The 27,130-nt window shown below is 40.1% G+C and overlaps 2 protein-coding genes across 2 annotated transcripts; both read left to right on the top strand.

Moving 5' to 3' along the window:
• The first annotated feature begins 397 nt into the window (after positions 1-397).
• Positions 398-2,357, top strand: LOC122274649 (WAT1-related protein At1g68170-like). Its single transcript, XM_043083666.1, has 7 exons — positions 398-603; positions 748-810; positions 933-1,049; positions 1,138-1,378; positions 1,522-1,683; positions 1,822-1,973; positions 2,111-2,357. The coding sequence occupies exons 1-7, from the start codon at positions 398-400 to the stop codon at positions 2,355-2,357; spliced, it is 1,188 nt and encodes a 395-aa protein (XP_042939600.1).
• A 12,964-nt stretch (positions 2,358-15,321) lies between these two features.
• Positions 15,322-20,953, top strand: LOC122318241 (protein DEHYDRATION-INDUCED 19 homolog 3-like). The gene is made up of 5 exons (XM_043135447.1): positions 15,322-15,632; positions 17,485-17,627; positions 18,776-18,853; positions 19,458-19,714; positions 20,614-20,953. The coding sequence occupies exons 1-5, from the start codon at positions 15,557-15,559 to the stop codon at positions 20,720-20,722; spliced, it is 663 nt and encodes a 220-aa protein (XP_042991381.1). The 5' UTR covers positions 15,322-15,556; the 3' UTR covers positions 20,723-20,953.
• Positions 20,954-27,130: the final 6,177 nt, after the last annotated feature.

Here is a 27,130-nt window from a genome sequence, read left to right on the forward strand (position 1 = left end):
CTAAATTTTGAAATTTTAAATGATTTGTCATTAGTTGTGATACTAACCAATGCATTTATTATATATGGATTTATTTTTGTAGTGTACGTAAATTGTTACACGTCGATTATTTGTTGTCCTAAAGATCAAATCACCTTGATGAAAACAGTGATTTGGGTCTCAAAATCGGTATAAGAAGAAACAAAGTTTTGATCTTTCGATGAAAATGCAAGTTTCTCTCTCTACCTCAATTTCTCTTGTATTTTCTCTTATATGGTTAATTAATTAGTGAGTCAGTAATATTTAATTAAGTAGTACTTAGTGACTAAATTATGTAGGATCGAAAGGAATTAATACACATGACTGTAAATATCAATTTTTTTTTTTATAATTTGTTGGGAAGCAGATCTACAGCGATATGAGAGTAATACTGCAAAAAGTTTGTAACACCTTGAATCGGCTGAAGCCGGCCATGTTAGTGGTGGCGTTTCAGTTTGCCCTTGCTGGGGTCAATTTCTTGTATAAACTGGCTGCAAATGATGGGATGAACTTGAGGGTTCTTGTTGCCTATCGCCACATTTTCGCTACTGCTTTTGTTGCTCCTCTCGCTCTCGTTTTAGAAAGGTATTTGGAATATTTCAAGAAAAACCCCTCCTGAAGTTGTTATTCTACCAGACAGTTATATATAAGACGAAAAAAGAGAGTAGAAAATCGGAGTATTCAAGGGTTGTTCTAAATATGTACACTAACATAAAGGCTTTTTGGCAGGGAAAGCAGGCCAAAGCTGACTCGGATGGTGCTCTTTCAGTCATTTCTTTGCGGGCTATTCGGGTAAGTTGCATGCATTTTGCAGTATATATGGTTCTAGCTCTAATTAATTTGCAGCAATATGTAAGCTTAAATATTGATTATATATTAATTAATGGCACCCTAAATATTAATTAATATTGCAGGGGATCATTATATCACAATTTGTATATTAAGACCTTAGCCTTGACATCAGCAACATTTGCTTCAGCCATGACTAACCTAGTTCCTGCCATTACCTTCATCCTTGCCGTCTCCTTTGGGTACTTAATCCCTCTCTGATCACTACCACATATTTTTGAAAATCTTGTGATTAATTAGACTAGTGGTCCTAATTAGTTTTTTGAACAGGTTGGAGAGGCTAGGTCTCGGGACAATTGCAGGGAAGGCTAAAGTATTGGGAACAGTAATGGAAATAGGCGGGGCATTGCTCCTCACTTTCTATAGAGGTGCTGAAATCAACATCTGGTCTACTAACATTAACCTCCTGCATCATGGCCAAAACCAGAGCGGACACTCGGAAAATCTACTTCTGGGTGCTGCATTGGCTCTAGGAAGTTGTTTCTCATTTGCCACTTGGTTAATAATCCAGGTGCGACATTGTTAATATACAACACACACATATATATGTATTAATGTTGGAGAAATGTAGTCCAAGTTGTACTGTTTCCAACATTGTTTTGCTCCCCTCCTAGTGATTTGTATAATTACTAACTAATTTTATCCATGAAACAGGCAAAGATGAGTGAGAGATATCCATGCCACTACTCAAGCGCTGCTGTGACGTGTATGATGGGAGCAATCCAATCTGCTGTTTTTGCCCTCTGCATGGATCATGGGGATTGGAGTCAATGGAAGTTGGGCTGGAATGTCAGGCTACTCACAGTGTCTTACTCTGTAAGTTTTCATGGATTTTACTTGATTTCTACGTACCCTTTTCAATGCTAAAACATTAACAAGTATCGCTAGCTAGCTCATGTATGTAATTTACCTATCGTATATAATTTTATAAATATATATGATGTGTTGTTGCAGGGAATCGTGGGTTCTGGAGTTGGGATCACTTTGATTGCATGGTGCGTGCGCATGAGAGGCCCTTCATACGTCACCATCTTCAACCCTCTTACGCTCGTTTCAGTTGCCATTATGGGATCTTTAGTACTGGACGAAAAGCTACACCTCGGAAGGTACATATATTATATATGTTAGACGATGCGAAGGGCTTCTGCACTGCTTGTTGATCACATCAATATATAATGCATTGAATATTTTGATCCATATCTGATGATATTGATTTTGCCTACTTGTTGAATGACACATACAGCATACTAGGAGCCGTGTTGATAGTGTGCGGGTTATGCGCAGTGCTGTGGGGTAAAGGGAAAGAGATGAAAGAGAACAACATCACTCGAGTAGCAGCCTCAAATTGCTCTCCAGACTCTGAATTGACAGAGATCGTTGTCATGGACAATAATACCGAGAACAATACAGGTATTAAAACCGAAAGCAGCCAGCTCCCAATAATTAGCTCTAAAGCCTCCCCCATAGATGATCATGGTGTTGTGCCTTAAGCTGCCCTGAAAATAAACAACAAAATAGATAGAGACAATATTTAAGTGGTTCGGCAATTTGCCTACATCCACTGAGCGGAAACACTATATTCAAAACAACTCTATCTCAAATGGCACACTATACACACTTCTCACACTTCTCTTTCTCAATGGGATGATCTTCCCTTCATATGACCTCTCCTATTTATAGGAGAGGTTGAACCCATCTCCCTCCACATATGTGCTGGAATGCACAAGCTAAACACTCAACAATTCACATGTGAGGAACACAATCATGTGAATTGGACACCACCAACACATGGGCACACATAGTGGATGGCACACATGGGGTGGGTGGATGGCACACATGGGGTGGTCCCTCAACAATCACCCCCTCCACCCAAGTGTGCCACATTAGGATACTGCATGTTGTATCCTTCCAATGATTTCATCCCTTTATCGAAATGTTCGCTTGCCATGAGAGATCTCCGCTACCAAATGCGCCCTAAGGCGCCAGTGCACCCGTGGGTGCTCAGCAGTATGAGATATTAATCAAGTCCAAACAGTGTTGGAACTTGATACCGGTGACGACCTTTGTCAACATATCTGCTGGATTATCTTCAGTGCCAATCTTCTGAAGTAGAATGTCCCCTTCTTCCAATATCTCACGTACGAAGTGGAAACGGACATCTATATGCTTTGTTCGAGAGTGATATACTTGATTTTTGGCTAGATGAATTGCACTCTGACTGTCACAGTAAACGGTAACCTCTTGCTGCTTAAAGCCCAAGTCTGTTACCAATCTCTGTAACCAAATGGCTTCTTTCACAGCTTCTGTTACATCCATGTATTCAGCCTCAGTTGATGACAGTGCAATTGTTGACTGCAAAGTTGATCGCCAACTAACTGGTCCTCCAGCCATAGTGAACACATATCCAGTTGTCGATCGGCGTTTGTCAAGATCACCTGCATAGTCTGAGTCAACATACCCAGTTACTAGACTATCTCCACCCTTCTCGAACTTCAAACCAATATCTACGGTTCCTAAAATGTACCATAGAATCCACTTAGCCGCATGCCAATGAGTTTTTCCAGGATTATGCATATAGCGGCTAATTAAGCTAACGGCCTGGGAGATATCAGGTCGTGTACACACCATGGCATACATTAAGCTTCCTACAACACTTGCATATGGGACATTTCTCATGTAGTCCCGCTCTTCATCAGTTTTAGGAGACTACAATGCACTGAGCTTGAAATATGGGGCCATTGGAGTATTCACCGGCTTCGTCTTTGAGTCGATGTTGAAGCGTTGCAGTATTCTCTTCAGATACTGCTTCTGAGTAAGGTGAACTGTACCTTTCACCCTATCTCTGCTGATCTCCATCCCCAGTATTCTTCGAGCTTCTCCCAGATCTTTCATGTCAAACTCACGACTTAACTGAGTTTTTAAGCGATCTATCTCCCCCTTGCTTTTACATGCAATTAACATATCATCTACATATAAAAGCAAATAAATGAAAGATCCATCTGCAAGTTTTCTGAAATATACACAATGATCGTATTGGCAACGAGTGTATTTCAGATCCATCATAAAGCGGTCAAACCGCTTATACCATTGTCGAGGTGACTGCTTCAAGCCATAGAGAGACTTCTTCAGACTGCATACCCAGTTTTCTTTGCCAGCTTCTTTGAATCCTTCTGGTTGAGACAGATAAATCTCCTCTTCCAGATCACCATGCAAGAAAGTTGTCTTTACATCAAGCTGTGCTAACTCAAGATCATATTGTGCTACCAAAGCTAGCAATATCCGAATGGATGAATGCTTCACAACAGGAGAGAATACTTCACTGTAGTCAATTCCCTCTGTCTGAGCGTAGCCCTTGGCTACCAACCTAGCTTTGTATCGCACTCCATTCTTAGCAGCTTGATCATCTTTCTGATTGAAGATCCACTTACAGCCAATTGTCTTCTTTCCTTTTGGAAAAGGCACAAGCTCCTAAGTCTGGTTCTGGTGAAGAGACTGCATCTCTTCATTCATTGCCTTTGTCCATTCAACTTGTTCACTGGACTGTATTGCTTCTCTGTAAGTGGTTGGGATCTCACCCCCTTCAGCTGGTAATGCATATGTCACATAGTCTGTATAACGTGACGGTACACGTTTCTCTCTTCTCGGTCTGTTGGTTGCTATTGATTCAGTTTGTATTGGAGGTACTGTGACTGGACTATCAACCTCCATTTGTTTCTCCTGAATCCTTTCGAGTGAAAAACTCCACCTTTTGCGAATCACCAGGTGTTTCGCTATCATGGCTGCATTCACTGGAATCTCTATGCTTATGTGACTTAAGCATCTCAGATTCGTTGAAGGTAACATCTCTACTGATAATCACCTTTTTAGACTCTATGCACCAGAGTCTATACCCTTTTACACCAGTACTAAAGCCCAAGAATTTTGCTTTCTTGGCTCTAGGATCAAGCTTACTCTCTTTAGCGTGATAGTAAGCAGGACATCCGAAAACGTGTAAAGAGTTATAATCAGTAGCATGTGTACCTCTCCACATTTCAGTGGGTGTCTTCCCGTCATTGGCAGATGCGGGTAGTCGGTTGATGAGGTGGCAGGCATATGTCACAGCTTCAGCCCAAAATTGTTTACTGAATCCAGCATCCAGCAACATACATCGTACTTTCTCTAGTAAAGTACGATTCATTCATTCTGCCACACCATTCTGCTGCGGTGTACCTCGTACTGTGAAGTGTCTTACAATTCCCTCTCTCCGGCATACTTCCATGAAGGGATCTGAAGTGTATTCACCTCCATTATCAGATCTGAGCCGCTTGATCTTTCTGCCAGTCTGAGTCTCAACCATTTTCTTCCAATCAAGGAAGATTTTCAACACTTCATCCTTATTCTTCATCGTATACACCCACACACGACGAGAATAATCATCCACAAAAGTCACAAACCAGTGTTTACCTCCCAAAGATGCACTTTGGGTAGGTCCCCAAACATCGGAGTGCACATAGTCAAGTATTCCCTGTGTATTGTGTACTGCGGTTCCAAACTTGATCCGCCTCTGCTTCCCCAATACACAGTGCTCACAGAAAGACAGTTTACCAGTCTTGGCACCTTTGAGTAAGCCTTGCTTCACCAGTGTTTGCAAAGCTTTTTCTCCTGCGTGTCCCATACGCATATGCCACAGACTGGAGGTGTCAGCATCAGTCTCATCTAGCTTCTCACAGCCTGTGGAAGCTCTTCCAGCAACAGTACTTCCTTACAAGAAGTACAAGTTTCCTCGCCTCAAACCCTTCATAGCCACCTGAACTCCTATTAGTACTTTGAGAGTTCCGTCTTCAATGGTGATTATGAATCCCTTTGAATCCAGAGCTCCCAGTGAGATGAGATTCTTCCGCAAGTCTGGAATGTATCGAACTTCTGTCAGAGTCTTGACACTACCATCGTGCAGCTTTAGCCGAATGCTACCTATTCCCTGAGTCTTACAGGCACTGTCATTTCCCATAAGTACTGTTCCACCTTCAATATTTGTGAAGTCAGTAAACCAGTCCCGATTGGGACACATGTGATAGGTACATCCGGAATCCATAATCCATTCATCGGAATGACAAATGGATGATGAACTTATCAAGGAAAAATCTGAATCATCATCTCTGTCCACGACATTGGCTGTGGTGGGTTGATTCTGCTGTTGTCCCTTCAGCTTGGGACAATCCTTCTTCCAGTGTCCTTTGTTGTGACAAAAGGAACACTCGTCTTTGGCAAGCTTTCTTCCGACTGATGAACCACGTGATGTGGCTCGGGTTTTCGATTGAAAACCTTTCTTCTTTCCAGGATACCTTGACTGTGGTCTCCCTCTTGCTGTTAGCGCTTCACTTGATGTATCTTGTTGTACCTGTTTATCTTTTCTCCGGTACTCATTGCTAATTAAAGAGCTAGATACATCTTCAAAACTAATCTTTTCCTTCCCATACAATAGAGTAGTAATCAAATGCTCATATGTATCAGGCAAGGAATTTCGTAAAAGTAAAGCTTTATCTTCATCTTCGATTTTAACATCTAAATTTAACAAATCAGCAAGAATTTGGTTGTAACTATTCAGATGTTCAGTCATTGAAATACCTTCACGAAATTGGAATCTGAAGAGCTTCTTCTTCAAGTGCAAACGGCTCTCAATGCTCTTCTTCATGAACTTATCCTCCAATTTCTGCCAAAGTACCCTAGCATTTGTCTCTCTCATGACAAAATACTTTTGTTCTTTGGTAAGGCATAACCGGATTGTACTACAAGCTTGAGTATTAAGCTTCTTCCAACCCTGATCAGTCATATCGTCTGGCTTTCCTTCCAACGCAATATCCAACTCTTGTTGGATCAAAACGTCCATGACTTCACACTGCCACATGCCGAAGTTGCTTGTTCCATCGAACTTCTCAACTTCAAACTTGGCATTTGACACGGTGGACCGACGTCCAGAGCTACTGGCATTTTCAGAGCCCCTATCTGTTCCAGATCTTTCCATTTGAATTTAGAAAATTTAGACACAAAATTTCAAAATTCTAACCGTACGGATGAGTCCGGAATGATCCAAATAGTCGGAAAGCACTATTTGATCGTTGAAATCGGACTCCAAATGGCTTAGATCAAGCCCAAAATAGATCTGAAAAACGGACGGTTCTGATCGTCTGGCGCGTGAGATGCACGCGCTGTGTAGGGCGACTGGTCGGCGCGTGGGCGCTTGGAGTGCACGCGCAGCAGCTCCTGTTTGCGCGTGGGGGGCGCATGAGCGCGTGTACTGCACGCGCTGAAGCTCTGTCTGGCGCGTGGGGCACGTGAGCGAGTGTACTACACGCGCGTGAGAGAGTGTACTACACGCGCTGAAGCTCTGTTGGGCGCGTGGGGGCGCGTGAATCACACTCTCCAACTTCTAGAGGCGCGTGCGGGCTCCTCCGGTGTTCGTTTTCGATGCCGTTTGCGGCAACGGATCCGTCTTGACGAGAGGAACGTTGTGGTGTGATCAAAAGTTGATTCCGATCAACTGCAATTTTTTGGGTAGCACGAACCGAAGCTCTGATGAATTTTTATCGTAGAAATGAATAGTACCTCACTAAGTCAGTTCCCAGGAAAGATTGGAGGGTCACAATGGACATACTTAAAATTTCCAATCTCCTAGACAGAACCTCCTTAGACTGTACGTATCCACACTACCACACCAAAATTCCACCCCACAAAAAGAGCCTAATTGGCTCTGATACCAATTGTTGTGCCTTAAGCTGCCCTGAAAATAAATAACAAAATAGATAGAGACAATATTTAAGTGGTTCGGCAATTTGCCTACATCCACTGAGCGGAAACACTATATTCAAAACAACTCTATTTCAAATGGCACACTACACACACTTCTCACACTTCTCTCTCTCAATGGGATGATCTTCCCTTCATATGACCTCTCCTATTTATAGGAGAGGTTGAACCCATCTCCCTCCACATATGTGCTGGAATACACAAGCTAAACACTCAACAATTCACATGTGAGGAACACAATCATGTGAATTGGACACCACCAACACATGGGCACACATAGTGGATGGCACACATGGGGTGGGTGGATGGCACACATGGGGTGGTCCCTCAACACATGGCAAGTCATTGGAACATTAGGAGGCTGGAGAAAATGATGAAGAAAGAAATACCGAAGAACATGATGATCATACAGAAAAAGGAACAAAGTAATGCAGTATGAAAACACGTGCATGCATAAAGCAACTCTTCTTTATAGGTGAAGAGATTTGTTATTTGACTCATTCAGTTTTTTTTTTTTTTTTTAAATGAAAGGAAGAATATTTATGTTTTTGCTTTACTTTTCCGGAAAATAATTTGTCTCTTGGATGATTCGATCTGCAATTTGTGGTATTGATCACAACGCTCTATTATTTAACATTATTAATAAAGAAAAAACTATAATTAATTATATGTAGACGGGTGAAACGATGAAACAACTAGTCCGAAGAGTTTTAAGTAGGGGTGTGCTCCGATTCAGACGGAGTCGGAATCGGAATTTCGACTTCCGACTCCGACTTTTGTCGGAGTCGAAATCGAGCTCCGATTCCGATTCCGAGAGGAATCGGAGTTCGATTCCGTTCGGAATTTGGAATTCCGAACGGAATTTCGACTTCCAAAATCCGAACGGAATTTGGAATTCTGAAATCCGAACAGAATTCGGAATTCCGATTACTGTCGGTAGTCGGATTTCTGATCGGAGCCAGAATTCTGACTTCCGACTTTAATTCCGACTTGATACGTTGTATCTTTTTTAAATTTATTTTATCCTTGTTTCATAAAAACTCTCAATTTATATATAAATTATTCTTGTTTAGTATTTCTCAATTAAACAAATAGGAATTATTTTATTGAATGGAATTTTAATATGTATTAAGTATTTTCTACTCTATTAATATTTATCTTTTTTGTTTTTGTATGTGATAGTGATGCTAGCTTAGTACTTGAAAGGTGAAACTTTAGTTTTTAATAATTTGAGGTATTTTTGTATAGATTTTATTGTTATTTTCAATTTTCTTGAAATATATAAAAGCTTGAACACGTTAAATTATATAATTAATGAATTAATTAATTAATTTTCCTGGTATAACGAGTATTATGGACAATATTTTCAATGCAAAAGGTCAAATATGTTTGAGCACGTTAGACTGCATAATTAATTATTATACATAATTCAGAAAGTCCTAAACAATTAATAATAGGAATAACAGCCTATTTCAAAGTTTGATTAAACAGTCCATAAGAATAAACATTTTGATTCAACCAAAATAAAAAACATCCTTTACACTTTGCAGCATCGCACTTGGTCATTTGAAGTAGCTGAAATTAAGATAAAAAAGTATTCAATCAATAAATGTAATCAAATATTGATACAGAAAATTGAACACAGTAAAAGTAAAATTTAATTACCAGTAATACCAATAAAGATTAAGTTAATTCTGATATCAACTTATCTTTATCCATACTCCATCATTCATCGGCAACTATACTGGGGTTCACAATTACATCTATGAAATGATAAAAAAATATAAATTAAATAAATTTATGAAATCATAAAAACAATTAAAATAATCAATAATAAAAAAAACAAGTAAAATAAGGTTACCATCTTCAAGCCTATAGCTCTCATCATCAATGCCAATACTATCTAGTCTAAGGGGTGTATCACTGATCCAGTTCTGTGTGCAAACGAGGGTCTCCACGGTTGACGGTGACAAAGAACTCCGGAAAGCATCCAAGACTCGACCTCCAGTGCTAAACGCCGACTCAGATGCAACCGTCATAATAAGAATGGCTAGCACATCTCGGGCAATACGGGAAAGGGTTGGATACTTGATGGAATTAGCCTTCCACCAAATGCATATATCAAATGCAGGACTAGGTACCTCGACCTCTTCCATAAAATACCGTTCAACCTATGAAGTACACCCCATAATATTCTTCGATGCAACGAGCTGATGATACTCATTCATGATGTCGTAATTCCTACGACGTCGAGGCAATGTGTCAGTCAGGCTAAAGTCATCAGAGGGAGGTGTCGGAGTCACGTGTGAGGTACCTGCTGAAGATGAAGGTTGTCCACTATTTTTGTAGTGGTTGTACAAGTCATCGAGATCAGTTTTCAGCACTGTAATAAACGATGCAGCCTTCATTGCCCCAAGGACTGAATTTGTCCAATATTCAATCACGGCCAACTTGATTCGGGGGTCAAGGATCACAGCCACAAAGAGTAATCTATTTATCTTCTCAATTTGCCCCCAATATTTATTATATTTGGACAACATCCTCTGAGCCATACCAGATTACAGTCCGCTAGGGTCATCACAACCATCTTCCAAGTGGTGGTGTAGTGTCGAGATCTGACTGAATCACAAGTTTGTAGTCGTGTATGCGGATCCAGATATTTTTGTTGTAATATCATAAAAAATCTGCAAAAATGTGACAAAGAATCCTACACTCGTCCAATCATGTGTATCCGGCGGACCGAGCCTCTTTCCTGCAGGCTCCAGCAAAGCATACTTAAGACCCCCATCTTCCACCTCCATCCGCTCAAATACTTTTTGGTACCTCTGTGCCACATCCAACATCATGTATGTAGAGTTCCATTGAGGTGGAACGTCCAAGCACAGTGTCCAAGAATGTTTTATCCCAAGTTGTTCTTCTATTGCCCTGAATTTTTTCAGCCTTTGCGGGGAAGCCCTCACATACCGCACAATGTTGCGGATTTTTGTAATGGAATCGTCAACCTCTTTTAACCCCTCAGTCACAATCAAGTTGATTATGTGAGCACAACAACGAATATGGATAAACTCATGGTCCCGGATGACATCATCTCTCACTCTCGTATTCCGCTTGAACCATTCAATTGCAGTATCATTAGCACTGGCATTGTCAACTGTAATGCATAAAACCTTCTGAATTCCCCAATCTTTCAAGCAATCATCCATCGCTGCCCCAATTGATGCACCCTTATGATCATTTATTTCTTTGAATCCAATAATCCGTTTTTTTAAAGTCCATGAACTGTCAATGTAATGTGCTATAATACACATGTAGGAAACATTCTGTATAGACGTCCATGTGTCAGTCGTAAATGAGACTCTCTGGCCGGTCGTCACAAACATTTGTCTCATCTCAGCCTTCTCTTTCAAATGCCTTTTCATACAATCTAGCATCACTGTATACCGTGACGGCAATGGGAATCGTGGCTCAATAAGCTTGATAAACTTTCGGAACCCTCTTTTCTCAACTGTAGTAAAAGGCATCTCATCTTCAATGATCATCTCAGCAAGCGCATCTCTTAACATCTTCTCACTGTATTGAGGGATGACCATTTTCTTGGATTGCGTACCATCAGTCGCAGTAGAAGTTTCATAACTTAGCGTTGTCTGATCTCGGGCCGCCAATCCTTTCGCTATCTTATACCTCTGGCAACTATTTAGATGTGATATCAAACTAGCAGTGCTTTGTTTCTTTGAATGACATGCAACTTCTGTGCCACAATGGTTGCAAGCTGCGTGCGGTTCCGAGGGATCACCACCGTCAACCTTTGTGAAATGTTCCCACGTCCACGACCTTTTTTTATTTGATCGTGGACGTGGTGGTCTGGCCCTCGCGGATGAAGGTAGTGGTACATCCGGCTCATCCCCAATACCCATCTCCTCATCTTCACATCTTCTATGTTTACCGGGAGTGGGAATCGACTACTTGCACATGAAGTTTGTGTTCTGGAAGTGGGTCTGGATCTCGGTGTTGGGGACAGAATTGTGGTATCCTGATCTTATTCTGGGGTCCCATATGGTTCTTCCTCCATAGCTTGAAATCTGACACATTTAGTTCCAAAAATGTCGAAGTTTATTAAATAAAATCAAGAATCAATATTATAAGAAAGAGTAAAAACAAATTCAATGGTATAGATGAAGATCAATTATATGCATGGAAATTGCTATTCTACTGAAGCATATGTAAATGATTTAATTACATAATTTTGTTTGAATTATGCGTATGGTTCGCAATTATGACAAATCGAGCTTTCATAAAAAAAAATTTGCTTAGAAATGAAGGCAATGAATTCTCCCGAGCTTATCTTGCTTGTTAAATATGTGCTTTGCACTTGTAAAACCGTTCAAAAAGAAAGCACTTGTGTTTTGCATATGTAAGTGGTTGTGTGCTTGTTTATCTCTTTCTTTGCATTGGCATATTTGGTTCTCTGATTGATTGTGTGCGAGTACGCTCATGGTCATAAGGTCTGCCTATAAGAGCAAGGCATTTAAAAACTGAGTTGGTTATGACTTTCCTGGTGCTAGTGGGCAGGATGTTATAAGTTAATATATTATTCCATTCCCCAGCTCTTTTTCCAGTTGGGAACCAAATCAAAATGGAGTGTAATTTTGGATTTTTCAAAAATGTTTTTAGCTTTCGGCCATCAAGCTATAAAATTGGGGTACCCTCCCTCCCCCCTCCCCCCAACAAAAAAAAAAAAAAAAGAAAAAAAAGAAAAAATTCACTATCCTTTACTGTCTAGGCTCGGAACTCTGGGAGAGGGGGGGAGTAGAGTTCGTTTGGGTTGTTGATACAAAGCACTTACATTGTGAAAGAAGTACTAGTTCAACTACTGTATGAGCTTTTCTTCTGGTTGAACCTTTTACTAACTACTCATTTCTGGAATTTGCAATTTTATAATACAAATGCTGGTTTCAATTTTAGAACCTTTTTCTTTCTTATCTAATGTTATGCTACCTCGATTAGTTAAGCTGTACTTGTTGGACATGACATTGTACATAATTATCTTGTGCTTTACTTGATATGCACATAAGATACTTGATAGCCACTTGTTCTAAAAAAATAAAAAAAAAATAAAATTGATTGCCAATTATAAGATGCATGGTATGTGAATCACTTTGGCCATGGCACTTTGTGTTTAAGTGCGACTATTTATACCAATGCTGCTCGAGAGTAACTAAATTCTGCTTTTGGCCTGTGACAAGTCATCTGTATATTCTATTATTGTTATTTATATTCTACATTCACGTCTTATGAACTTGTATCTCAATTAATCAGCTTAATTATTCAGTCCAAGTCTATCATTACAATTTGATAGTTATTATCACCAAATATAGCCTTGAATTGCAGCATAGACAAAGTGAAAGAAAATGGCTCAATGCACCAATACAAAGAAGAGTTTCCAGTCAACAACATTGGATTCAGTTGGGAGTGATCGAAAGGGTTATTTGTGAGGGTTATTTGTGACATTTCTTTGTGACATTTCCACAAACACGTAGGCCGTAGCCTTCAAACTCCATCCAACTAACACACCGGCTGAAAAAGACCATCATCCTCCTCAATACATTCACGGCCAACGTAGAAAACAGAACGTCCAATTTCCAATTTCCAATTATCAAGTAAATAGTATAAAAAATTTGGAGTAAATACACAATGCAAAAATATATATTTACCAATTGTATTATCTTGGTTCCAAGTGGTGGTACTGCGGCGAGTCGGCGACGGCAACCTGACGCCAATTTACGGTGGACTATGGTCGATGGGGGGCTGTGGCAGCTGAGGACAGTGAGCCGTGAGCGTGAGGGGAGAATGGGAGAAATGGTTGAGTCAGGTCGACTAGTCGAGGACTCGAGTGAGGAAGCTGCGTGCGAATGGGTTATGGCCCTCGCGGAGGCCATTTAGCCGTGATTCAAACGGCGTCGTTCTCATTTAAATGGAACGACGCCGTTCCAAGTAACAGGTCGACAAAAACCAGATGCAAAACGGCGTCTGGTCTTTTTTTAAAAAAACAGTCGGAATCGGAATCGGAATCCGGAACCTGTGGTTTACCGATTCCGATTCCGACTTCTGTTACGGAGTCGGAACCCTCCAATTCCGACTCCGACTTCCGAACCCTCCGATTCCGTCGGAGTCGGAATCGGAGTGGAAGTCGGCCGGAATCGAACACTTCGGAATTTTGCACACCCCTAGTTTTAAGGCCAAAAAGATGAGTGCTTTTTTAAAGGATCAGATCGCCCTACGTATCATAATGAGAAAAGATATTTGTAATATTAAATTATATAATTGTTGCATAATTATTTTAAAAAAATATTAAAATATAAAACTCACATGAAAAAAATGTAATTTTTTAATAATAAACCTCATTTTTTTCAAAACGATTACGTGACATTTACGTACTTCACGGTTGTATATAGAATTACTCTTTATAATATATAAAAATAATTTTAGAATATGATATATCACAACCAAACTACGTCAACTTTTATATTTACTTCTGTAACAAAAATTTTATATGCAGTCACTTTTACGTATTCTTTATGCACTTTATTAATGTGATTAGTTGCGTTATTTTTTTAATATAAAATAACTGTTTTAGTCAATTATATTAATAAAGTGTGTAAAAAATATGTAAAAAATATATAAAAATAACTGTACGTAACAGAATCCATTTTGTAATCTGTTTATATGATTAAAGTATTTCTTTTTTTAAAATTCCCAATCTTTCAACTTTTGATCTCTAGAGTCACAAATATGACGTTTGATTTACTATTTACAAAAGTATATAATTTCACAAAACCAAATCATATATATATATATATATATCAATATTCTCATTTTGAGCCATGTATTGGTACAACGTAAAATAAACAAGTTTATTGACATTTAGGAAGCATAAAATTCCCTCTAAGTTAATTGTCTGAATTCTTGAAATTTCCTATTCCAAACAAGTTTATTACAAAATTCTGCTCCAATTTGCAGACACAAAATTTCACTAAACATTGATCCATTTGTAGACATTGAGAAAAAAAATAAAATTAAAAAATTGCTTCCATTTTGCATAATAGTAATATTATATATAATTGTAAAGTACGCAAGCGTCACATAATCGCTTTGAAAAAAAGTGAGGTATATTATTAAAAAATTATTTTTTTCATGTGAGTCTCGTATTTATTTATTTTTTTAAAGAAATTATGTAATAATTATACTCTATAACTGCAAATATCATTTCTCTTTATATAATAAATAACAAATTTAAGAGAAGTATTTAGTCTAAATCTTATATAAGAAAATTACAAATTAATATAGATTAATATAATCTGTTAAGTTTTAAAGGAGATTTAATATATTATATTTAGTCACGTAAGCATGTAAATTAATATATTTAATCACGTAATATAATATATTATATAAGAAATATTGGACAAATTAAAACATCATAATTTTAAAAAGATTTAAAACATCAATTATTTTTTAACATAGCCAACTTTAACAAAGCCATGTTCGTAAAAAGTAAAAAGTAAGATTTATAAATAGATTTTATCTTTCTAAATATCAAAATCTTACAAAGAAAAAAGGTACAGACAAAAAAAAAAAAAAAAAGACAAGGCGAAGGGTGCATAAATATAAAATGACAGTGGAAATTTGATCTTCTCTTCCTCCAGCGTGAAATTTCATTGAATCTCTCTCTCACACACTCTCTCTGAACTGAAACCCTACCCGATTCTTATCTGTCCCCCCCATCTCAAGCGAATTGGGTCTGAATCCGAGAGGAGGTAGGATTCTGTCCAAGCCACGGATAAGGGTGGGGGGGCATCTGTCGGAATCGATTTGAGCGGGAGGAGTCGGAAGAGGCGTTGGAGGTTAAGCTATGGACGGTGATTCCTGGAGCGCTCGTCTCTCTTCGGCTTCGAGGCGGTACCAGTCCGCTCTTCAATCCCGATCCGGTGAGCTTGATTGGCCTTTTTCCTGTTCTTGTTATTGGTTGTTGTAGATGTGGGGATTGGGGAGGGTCTACGTTCGATAAGGTTGATGAGGTTATATAGCCTGAATACCGCTTTTTTTTTTGTGGTGGGAAAAAGGAGGGGAATTTTGGTGGTGGAAATGGTTGGATCTTGAGTTCGTGGTTATTTATATGTGAAACTGCAAAAAGACTTGCCTTTCGCGTCGTTTATGTTGTTATGTAGCCTGAATAACAGAGCGTATGGGGTTTTCTGGTAGCAAAGAAAACGGAGGAGAATTTTGGTGACTGTAGGGTAGATATGATGAAGATGATTATTTTTTTTTAAGAAATAAATGACGATGATTATTATTATTAGAATTAGTGTTTCTATGCGATAAATGGAAAATATTGAATTTTAAGGTGATACTGGAATGATTATTTGGCCTGAATGACTCACTTCCTTTTGTTGTTGTTTTTTTTTTTTTTATTTTTGGTTGCTGTGAAATGAGGGAAATTTTGGTGACTGGAGTCGTAGAGCTTAAATTGTTTGTTGTATAGACGTGGGAATTGATGAAAGCTTCACTTTATAGAGGTTGGGGTGATTGTTTTGTCTGAAGAATTTTCTACTTTTCGAGTTTTTTCTTTTAAGATTCCTAGGAACTTAGTTTCTGATTTTTTTATTGCTTTGGAGCATTTGTTGTAATTACTTGGCCTGATCATCTCTACAATTTTGCAAGTGCAAGTGTGCGTGCGTGTTGGTATGTTGAAAGTGAAGGGAAAAGAATGGAACTAGCGTTCACCATTTTCTTGCATTGTTTTCTAGTTCCTAACTTTAAAAAAAAAAAAATGTGAATGGTGGGATTAGCTTGAGTGACTCCAAGAAGGGTGATCGACCTTATAGCTTCTTGGAGAGGCCTTCAAGGCAACTTTAGGTTGCAGCGATATGGAAGATGGCCCCAATATGCCTTTGGTGGTGTATTTGGAAGGAGAGGAACGAAAGAAGCTTCAAAGATTGAGAGCGGTCAAGAACTTCAATACTTTACTCAATTGGTTGGTTTGTAATTGATTTAGTGGCATGAACTGTCACGAATTTCTTGTATCCCTAAACTAACAGCATCGGTGTTGTTAATACCTACTTTTCCCTTCACTGTTTTTCTTGATTGGTAAACAGAATTTTATTGATCATAAGAATAGGCAAGAGCCCAAGTATACGGGACTTGGGTTTTCGATGTTATGATCAATTAGAGTCATTAAATTAATTTTTATTGAAGTTGATACCACTATTTTCTTTTTTATTGGCACTGGGTGTTCGGGAACAGCGTCTCGACTAATCCCGGGGATCCACAAGCTCTCGACAAGGAGTTTCCTGCAAGTGCACCTCGGGTAATTCAAGGGGAATTGAACTTGATACCATTATTTGGCTTTGAAGCTGCCTTTTTCTTTTTAAGTAATTGAATATTTTATTTAAAAACACAGAAAGGCGTAGCCAGAGTCAACAAATGAAATGTCTTAACTGGAAATGGAAAAAGAGACGAGAAAATCATGGAAACTCAGCTCATTAAAATCTATAGAAGCTGCCCAAAGGAACATAGTATTGAGGTTGCCTTTTCTGTATATATGTTTTGTTTAATTGCTTGATAACAATGTGCAAGTCTTGATAGATCCAAGAGTTGGACTTGATGCACAAAACCCTTCATTTAGTGCTCCATTTGGTTGGGACTACTGATGAAATATAAGAATGTAAACTTTGAAAGTCCCACTAGTTAGCTTTGTTTGAATTAGCTTGTGATATGAGGCATGAACTTCTTGTTTTCCCCCAATTTGTTTTACTTAGTTTTCACACTGACTAAATGCAGATATGTTCACGGGATTTGAAGAAATTGATGGGGATGATGATATAAGGGAGGAGTTTCCATGTCCATTCTGTTCAGAGTACTTTGATATAGTCGGATTGTGCTGCCACATTGATGACGAGCATCCTCTGGAGGCAAGGAATGGGGTATTTCTCCTTTCATATATGTTAATAATATTCTGCATATGTTAAATCTTACAAGTGTAATTAGGCATGTTCGTTGTACCGGTGTACTGGGGAAATCCTTTTATTTCAATAAAACTTTACTTTTAGTTATCAAAAAATAAAAAATAAAAAATTTTACAAGCCAGTAAGAAACTTTTGGGATATCTATATTCTCAAAATTTTTAGTTTAATGTATGCATCATTAGTAGAAAGCTATTTGATATTTGTAATTTTCTCTCCCATGCTAGCTAGTCAACAGCATAACTAACAGAGCCTTAAATTCCAACTGTGGAGTTTCTCTGCATGAGTATTGATTCATCTAATTGATCCTAAATATTTGGAATATAAGCAGGTAGAGAATTAAGCTGTTTCAGTGATTTCCTCTAATCTAGTCCAGCATCGAAAATGAATGGCACTATCAAAAAAAGAATTAAGCTGTCTCAGAGATTTCCTCTCATGATATTAGATAGCAGCTCTTTGCTTTTTACCGCTCTTCATGGTATTAGAGATTTATGTGCGTAGCTTTGAAGATTATGCAAAGCCTGTGTAGGTTCTTCTGTTTCTCCTTTTCAAGGCTTTTAAGCACATTTCCCTTTCCCTAGTTAGGTGGTTCTTGTATTCATCCTATGTATTGGGGTGACACCCGCTTTCTGTCTTAATAAGATGTTTCTTTGCTTATCGAAAAATCCAACTCAATGAAGAGCAGGATCTGAGCAAACCAGAGTGATTACTCCCAAAATCTTTATCTAGCCTTGAGCCAAAGTTTTCATATATATATATATAAAAGAAAAAAAAAAAAAAAGAATTCTTGATATGCTGATTGAGGGAATCCTTTTGATAAACTAATCAATAGTTAATCCATTGGTGGACATAAAAAATATTGATGTAAGAGTTTGTAAGCCTTGATTGCTTTGGCTGAGATATACTAACAAAAAAAATGCTTTGGCTGAGACTGAAAGCCTTAATTGCTTTGGCTCTTGCCTCTTGGTACATGCAACCTTTGGTAAGAGTTTTTTGTTTGATATGTGACGAATAAAATATGAATAAAAATATTTTTCTTATCTGTTCCCTAGAAGGAGGGTGCTAATCGAACCCTAGTTTTGCTAACTACGCGGACTGTTTATCTGCAGGTATGTCCAGTTTGTGCAATGAGGGTGGGGGTTGACATGGTTGCTCACATAACCCTACATCATGGAAATATATTCAAGATATCCTTTTTAATTTTTGAGTTCAATATCTTACAACTTTTCTATGGGATCCATTCAGGCGTTGTTCTTGAATCATTTTGTGCTTCACTGGAAGTTAACTTGCTTCAATATGAGTTTAGAAATAAAGTGGCTTCTGAAAAGAGTAGTTGACGCTGAAATGGTTCTCTAATGATTTATGGCTCCAATTTCTTTTCCAGCACTTTCTCTGGAGTTGCTGGAAAGATCAAAAGAATTGATTTTGTTTCATCTTTCCCTTCCCACATTGCTGTTCTTATTTCTCCATGAGTTTTCCATTTTCACTATTGCTGTTTCTGAACCACCAAAATGGGTTAAAACATTGTAGTGACCAAAGTATAGTTAGTCAACAGTAAAATGTATAGTAAGTTATGTGGATTAGCCTTCTTTTGGTAATATGCTTAAATTATCTTCCTTCTTGGTCGTCAACTCCACAAATGTGCTCCATAATGTAAGTCATTCTGGTGTTTTTTGGTTTTCTCTTTCTCCCACGTATTTCCTAACATTATCTGGTAACCACCAGTCTTGAGTCAAACTTATTATCAGGAGATTTAAGTTAACGCTCTAAATTCCTTAACGAGTGGTTTACATGCAGCGCAAGAGGAAATCACGTAAAAGTGGTTCTCATTCTACACTATCATTGTTGAGGAAAGAACTTCGAGAAGGAAACTTCCAGTCCCTTTTTGGGGGTTCTTCCTGTATAGTCTCCTCATCCAATGCAGCACCAGATCCATTGTTGTCATCATTTATTTTACCCATGGGTGATGATTTTGTTAGTGTTCAATCTCAGTTTCCAACTGAAACAGTTTCGGTTAAGAGAAGCTCTGGGGAGAAAGAATCAAAGAGGTACAGAGTTGCATTTCAACTTTTTTTCCTCTCCCTCTTATTGAGTCATTTTCATCGATGCATTAGGATCCATGACAATGTTGATTTTATGTCATTATGGCTATGAAACTTTTTGTGGTATTAATGGTGACAGATCGTCCACAAAGGCTACTATTCTAAATGAAAGGTCTATATATAGGCATGCATACACATACACACATGCACCGGCACACAAAAATTTGTATCCTTTGAGTCGTGAAAGTCTAATAATTGTTCTGATAGAAGGGTTTCTGAGGGAATCATAAAACAGTTTCTATGTATTTACGTTTGATTGGAAAAATGCAGTGGCCTTATTTTATGTGGTTGATGTGAGAGTTTTAATTTTTAAAGCTTCATCCAACCTTTAAAATGAAATGTAGGCTGCTTGATAAAGATTATTGGTACTGAAACACATGCATGTGTGCCCTCAATAATTTGTCTCCAGCGAACAACAAATTCAGAATTTTGCTTCATCCAAACAAATGTAATTTGTGTAACATGAAATTTGTTCCCAGTAGAAATGTGACCGGTTATTTTATGCTGCAAAAGCATTCATAGAATTTAGGCCATCCTACACGACATGGTATTCAAGTGCTGCGCACATTAATTCTTCTTCTATGCATGAACACAAGTTTGAATTTTTGGGCAGAAACCTAAGCCATGCTACAAAGAGAATGATTCTAGCCTTCTTTTGATTCTGCCAATTTATCCTACTTTATATATTTTCCTTTCTATGGCCCTTAACGGTGCTGCTCCCATCACTTAAGTATTCTACAATATACGTAAATATATATGTTGTATCATTTCCATGTTTGTCTGACTGAATTGTTCGTCTGGCAATATCTGATACTTTGTTTTAATTTTTTCTTTTTGGGTTGCAGAAATGTCCAGTCATCTCCGCTCTCTATCAAGGATCAGGAAGAGAAGGCAAAAAGATGTCATTTTGTTCATGGGCTGTTGCTGTCCACCATTCTTGATGACAATTTATGAAGATCAGAATGGTTGCTTATTAGTCTTCAAACTTACAATCAAAAGCCCTGCAATGTATGGTTTGTTTTTAGTGTATCTGCCAATGTACTAAACAGAGAGTGTGGAATAAGGTGTAGGAATGAGTGTAATTTACGTCGCATGTGAACTTTAGTTGCTAGGCCTGAACGTACTTCTATATTATCTTTTAGTGTCAGGTCATAAATTAAAATGAAAAGAAATAAGTTATCTCTATTAATGGCTTTCATCTTGGTAATGATATCTGTATATTTTATTTCTTGGAAGTTCATTTCGAAGTCACCAGTAGAATGGGAATGATGCCGAAGAGCACTGGTTTCATGTTTTCTGTTCTTTAGTATCGTTTGGATTGTGCTGTATTTGTAAAACAGCATTTGTGACGCTTCCAAATCTCCACGTCCCGAAAACGGGGAAATCGAGACGTCCGGATGGTGACAACCCGGGTCACCATCCCATCGACGGGTGCCAAGTGTGTGCAAAGGCAACAAATGTGCACGAAAGAACACGCAGCGGATAACGAAGTCATAACTAAGTACCAGAATTTTTCTTAACGTAATACAAACTGTTTAAAACATATATAGATAAAATATTACAAAAACACAAATACAGTTTTAAACCAAATATAAATCATAGCATCAGCAACCCAACGGAGCCGCATCCTCGGGCTCAGCCTCCTCCTCTTCGTCCTCCAACTCTACACCAAAAGTTACGGAACCAAAAATGGTACCGCAGGTAAGTAAAATCCAAACACTACCAAATAAAAACACATATAGAACTCAAACAATATGCATGAAACATGCCCAATGCACAAAGCCCATAAAACATAATTTTCCACACACGCCAAAAAACTCATTTGGCCTAAAAACACATCCTTTCCGAAAAACACGCCAAAAGTCACATTTGGCCTTTATCCGTCTCAAACCATTATCCATATTAACCGTATGCACCATGACCTCCCCTAGGAGTCATCCGCACACCCTAACTCCAGTGCCACACCGCAGAGTACCACCCCGCATGTGACACCTAACGAGCGATGCCCAATTCCGTGCCCCGCACGTTCGTAGCCAAGCATCCTCTAGCCCTCACCAGCAAAGGGCCACGGAGTCGGTGCGTAGAGCGATGCCCGGTTCCGAGCCCGGCGCGTTAGTAGCCAAGCAACCCCTAGCCCCCGCTCCCGTCGTCTAGCGACAACTCAGGGGACATCACTCAGTTTATTCCGCTCCCGAGTGACCAGAGGAGCTCCACCGGGATAATACCCCATCCCGGCTTGGGGTCGTAATACACACGCACCCGTATGACCACTCACGCCAATAAACAGGCTTTTCACACTTAAACAAAAACACACGTGCATGCACCATGAAATGCCATATCAAAGCAAAATAAAATAATCCAACACATAAATCAAATAAACAAGTAACTCCGTCCTCCATCCATCCGACCCCCGAACTCCTCGGACTCAGTCCGGAATCAACCAACCAACAGATAAAATAATTGAAAGAGCAATATATATTTAAATCTGAAAATAGGGTTTGGAAAATACTTACAGTGCTATATGGCAATTTTAGAAAACACGAGGCGTTGCAAACGGCGGCGAAAAAGCAACGTCACAGTGAAAATTCACTGTGGCCGTGGGTTGTGAAAAACCTTCTTTTGAACGGGGACAAACTAGGGCTTGAGATTGATAGGGAATGGTTTAGGGATGGTTGTGAAGCTATTGGAAGTAGTGGTTGGCCGTGGGTGGCGGCGGAATCGCCGGAAAGAGGCCGGATTTCTCAAAAAGGAAAGCTAGCTCGTAGGAGCTGTTCCGGTGGTCGTTGGTGGCCAGAAATAGGTGGGTTAGGACGGCAAGGGACCGGTGATGAAGTGGTGAAGAAATGGTGGCCGGAGGTGGAGCAACGGCTGCGGATCGGGGCAAAATCCGTGCAGCCTTTGGAGAGCTTTTCCGGCCAAACGGCCGGCCGGATGGGGGTGGAAATCGGTGGGGTGGTGCGCCGGAGGGAGGGGAAGGTTTTGGTGGGGGTGGTGTGCCGCGCGGTGGCCGGCGGCGGTGGGTCTGGGCTGAGGAAGCGTTCAGCCGTGAGGGAGAGAGAAGAGAGAGAGAGAGGACGGGGGGGGTCGACGCGGGGGAGAGGAAAAAGAAAGAAAGAAAAAAAGAAAATGAAAAAGAAAAAAGAAAGGAAAAAGAGAAAAAGGAAAAAGAAAAGGAAAAATGGAAAGAGATGTAGGGAAAAAGATGAGGTTTAATCCTCATTCCGGAAAACAAAACTAAACAACCAAAAGAGATTAAAAACCACAAAACAACTAAAGGCAATAAAACACAACATCAAATAAATTAAAAACCAATTTTTTTTTAAAACGCAATTAAATTAAAAACAATTTTAAAACGCAAATAAATTAAAATAAATAACTAAAATATTAATTAAAATAAAAACAACTATTTCAACGAAAATACACTCATAAACGGGTCATCACATCCTCCCCTCCTTAAAAACAAATTTCGTCCTCGAAATTTGCAGATCAACCACCAACTTAAAACAAGCCACAAGAAAGCACATAAACCATCTGTGATCAAGATTAAGACACATACCTTCTCTATTCGAACAAATACGGGTACTGCTCCCTCATGTCCGCTGCTCGCTCCCAAGAGAAGTCTTGAGCTAACGGGTCTCCCCAGGCCACTTTAACCAAAGGTATCGTCTTGGACCTCAACTGTTGCTCCTTCCAATCCAAGATCTGCGACGGAACAACTTCATAAGTAAGATCCGGTTGCAACTGAATACCCGCTGGGTCGACGAAGCGTGGTTCTTGCTGTCCAAAGCTCTTCTTCAGGGATGATACGTGGAAGACATCATGAACATCCCCAAAATAATCTGGCAAAGCAACTCTATAGGCAACGGACCCTACCCTCTCCAGAATCTGAAAAGGGCCGACGTACCTCGGATCTAGCTTCCTCTTCTTACCAAAACGCTTAACACCTCTCATGGGAGAGACTTTAAGGTAAACCCAATCACCAACTTCAAACAACAACTCTCTCCTCCTGGTATCAGCGTAACTCTTCTGGCGACTCTGAGCTGCCGCCATTTTATCTCTGATGATCCGGACTTGGCTTTGCATCTCTTGAATTATTTCGGGTCCAATTATCCTACTCTCCCCAACTTCATCCCAACACAAGGGCGACCTGCACTTTCTCCCATAAAGAGCTTCATAGGGAGCCATCTGAATGGTCGCATGGAAGCTGTTATTGTATGCAAACTCGATGAGCGGCAAATGGTTTTCCCAACTTCCTTGAAATTCCAGGACACATGCTCGCAACATGTCTTCCAGGGTCTGAATGGTGCGCTCTGACTGGCCGTCTGTCTGCGGGTGATAAGCAGTACTGAACTTCAACTTAGTACCCAAAGCTGCCTGCAAACTCTTCCAGAACTGCGACGTAAACCTCAGGTCTCGATCCGACACTATACTCTTTGGTACGCCGTGTAGCCGCACTATCTCTTTGACATACAAACGGGTCAACTTACCCAAAGAGTCGGTGTTATTAACAGGCAGAAAATGAGCACTCTTCGTTAACCGGTCCACAATCACCCAAACAGAATTCTTCCCACTAGGCGTTCTCGGCAAACCCACTACGAAATCCATCGTGATGTCATCCCACTTCCACTCAGGAATAGGGAGGGGTTGGAGCATACCTGCAGGTCTCTGATGCTCGGCCTTTACCTGACGGCATGTGTGGCATTTCTCAACATATAAGGCAACGTCCTTCTTCATTCCATCCCACCAGTAATTTTTCTTCAAATCCCGATACATCTTTGTACTGTCGGGATGAACTGAATAAGGGGCCGCATGAGCTTCCGCCATGATCCGTTCTTTGAAATCTGAGTCCTTAGGAACCACTCTGCGATCTTGGAACCGAAGTATCCCATCACTATCCATGCTATAGTGCAATGGCCCTCGAGATTTTCTGACTCTCTTCCTGATGTTCAGCAGCTTCGGATCCTTTTTTTGGAGAGTTTTCAATTCTTCAAAATCAGTTACCCGAATATCGAGAACTGAAGACAAAATCTCCACTTGATGCGAACTCTCTATAAGGAGCCTTCTCATCCCACAAAGCAACGACTCCAATTCTGACGGCTCGGCTTCATCTTCCAAGTGTGACTTCCGGCTCAAAGCATCAGCAACTATATTAGCCTTCCCCGGATGGTACTTGATCTCACACTGATAGTCACTGATTAGCTCCAGCCATCGCCTCTGCCTCATATTCAGATTTTTCTGGGAAAACAAATGCTTCAAACTCTTGTGATCAGTAAATACCTCGCAAGCTTCCCCATACAAGAAGTGTCGCCAGATCTTGAGAGCAAAAACAATCGCAGCCAATTCTAGATCGTGCGTCGGATAATTCTTTTCATGGTCCTTTAGCTGACGAGATGCATAGGCTACAACTCGTCCTTCCTGCATAAGGACACAACCCAAACCAAACTTAGACGCATCACTGAAGACTACGAATGGCTTATGCGGTTCTGGGAGCGCTAACACTGGTGCCGTCGTCAACCTGTTCTTTAGTTCCTGGAAGCTTCTCTCACATTTCTCTGACCAAATAAATTCTGTATTCTTCCGAGTCAAAGCTGTGAGAGGTCCGGATAGACGAGCAAAACCCTCTACAAATCTTCGGTAGTACCCGGCGAGCCCCAAGAAACTCCTGACCTCGCTCACTGTAGTCGGGCGCTGCCATGACAAAATGGCCTCTACCTTACTAGGATCAACAGCCACTCCGCCCCGGGAAATTACGTGCCCAAGGAATTTAACTTCTTCCAACCAGAATTCACACTTGCTGAGCTTGGCGTATAGCTGGTGTTCTCTCAACCTCTCAAGTACCAGACTAAGATGATACACATGCTCTTCAACATCTCGAGAATAAATCAGTATATCATCAATAAATACTACCACAAAGGAATCCAGATAAGGTCGAAACACTCGATTCATCAAATCCATGAAAGCTGCAGGGGCATTAGCTAACCCAAACGGCATCACCTTAAATTCATAATGCCCATACCTCGACCTGAAAGCAGTTTTAGGCACATCCTGGTCTCTGATTCTCAGCTGGTAGTATCCCGACCTCAGATCAATCTTAGAGAACACGGCTACTCCTTGAAGCTGATCAAACAAATCATCTATCCGCCGGAGAGGATATTTATTTTTGATGGTCACCTTATTCAATTCTCGATAATCAATGCACATACGGAGGGTTCCATCTTTCTTTTTAACAAATAAAACTGGTGCACCCCACGGCGACGTACTAGGCTAAATAAATCCCTTCTCTACCAGTTCTTGCAACTGAGCCTTCAACTCTTTCAATTCAGCCGGTGCCATGCGATAAGGAGCTTTATGCACAGGAGCCGCTCCAAGTTCCAAGTCTATAACAAACTCCATCTCCCGAACAGGGGGTAGTCCGGGCAAGTCATCCACAAACACATCGGGGAATTCTTCCACAACTGGAATGTCTGCCAAAGACTTCTTCTCAGACGGCGTGGACACCATCTGCACCAAGAATGCATCCGCTCCCCATGCAATCTCTCGTCTTGCCTGAATCGCCAATATAATTATCGGTTTTTCTTTTAATCTACTCCCCACAAATTCCAGACAATCGCCATCTGGAAGCTGAAAGCTAATTATCCGACTTCTGCAATTAATACTCGCGGAATATCGGTATAGTCAATCCATCCCGAGGATGATATCAAAACCCAACAGCTTGAACACCACCAAATCAGCATCCAAGAATCTTCCCTCAAAATTTAACGGGCATCCCAAAGCAACCTTGGAACACCACACCATCTCACCATCGGATAGAGCCACTACCATAGACTTCGGCAACGGTTCCGTGACCAAATTACACACACGAGCAAACGTGGAAGATACAAACGACCGTGAAGCACCGGAATCAAACAAAGTACAAGCATAAAACTCATACAAACGGACTCTTCCTGAACCAAACACATCAACCCATGAAATCCAAAAAGCAAAGAATAAACCACATACACCAAGAATTAAATCCAACTTAAAATTAAATTAAACCATACCTGTAATTACTCCCGCATCATGGGTCGCTGGTGCCTCATCATCCACCTCTCCGGGTGTGACAGCATAAACCCGGGCTTGCACTGCTTGTCTCGGGTTGGTTCTTCCACCGTGTCTACCTCCACGGCTTCCTTGAACTCTGACGGAGCAATCCCGAGCGATATGTCCCACTTGGCAGCACCGATAACACTGGGGTCCGCTACTCATCCGACACTCGCCCTCATGAGCTCTATTACAAGCTCCACAAATAGGCATCCGTCCTTCCATACGAACACCTGAAGACGTTTGAGGTCGAGTTCTGGTCCGCTAAACAAACTTCTGGGG

This window comes from Carya illinoinensis, chromosome 8, assembly GCF_018687715.1.
Source record: "Carya illinoinensis cultivar Pawnee chromosome 8, C.illinoinensisPawnee_v1, whole genome shotgun sequence".
NCBI lineage: Eukaryota > Viridiplantae > Streptophyta > Magnoliopsida > Fagales > Juglandaceae > Carya > Carya illinoinensis.

What these genes read in the sequence shown, in the direction of transcription:
- LOC122274649 (XM_043083666.1), top strand. Translation starts at nt 398, where the DNA reads ATGAGAGTAATACTGCAAAAAGTTTGTAACACCTTGAATCGGCTGAAG. An exon ending in TTTCTTTGCGGGCTATTCGG is followed by an intron (nt 811 to 932) that starts GTAAGTTGCATG and finishes TTAATATTGCAG; the next exon opens with GGGATCATTATATCACAATT. An exon ending in CCACTTGGTTAATAATCCAG is followed by an intron (nt 1,379 to 1,521) that starts GTGCGACATTGT and finishes TCCATGAAACAG; the next exon opens with GCAAAGATGAGTGAGAGATA.
- LOC122318241 (XM_043135447.1), top strand. Translation starts at nt 15,557, where the DNA reads ATGGACGGTGATTCCTGGAGCGCTCGTCTCTCTTCGGCTTCGAGGCGG. An exon ending in CGCTCTTCAATCCCGATCCG is followed by an intron (nt 15,633 to 17,484) that starts GTGAGCTTGATT and finishes GACTAAATGCAG; the next exon opens with ATATGTTCACGGGATTTGAA. An exon ending in GGGGAGAAAGAATCAAAGAG is followed by an intron (nt 19,715 to 20,613) that starts GTACAGAGTTGC and finishes TTTGGGTTGCAG; the next exon opens with AAATGTCCAGTCATCTCCGC.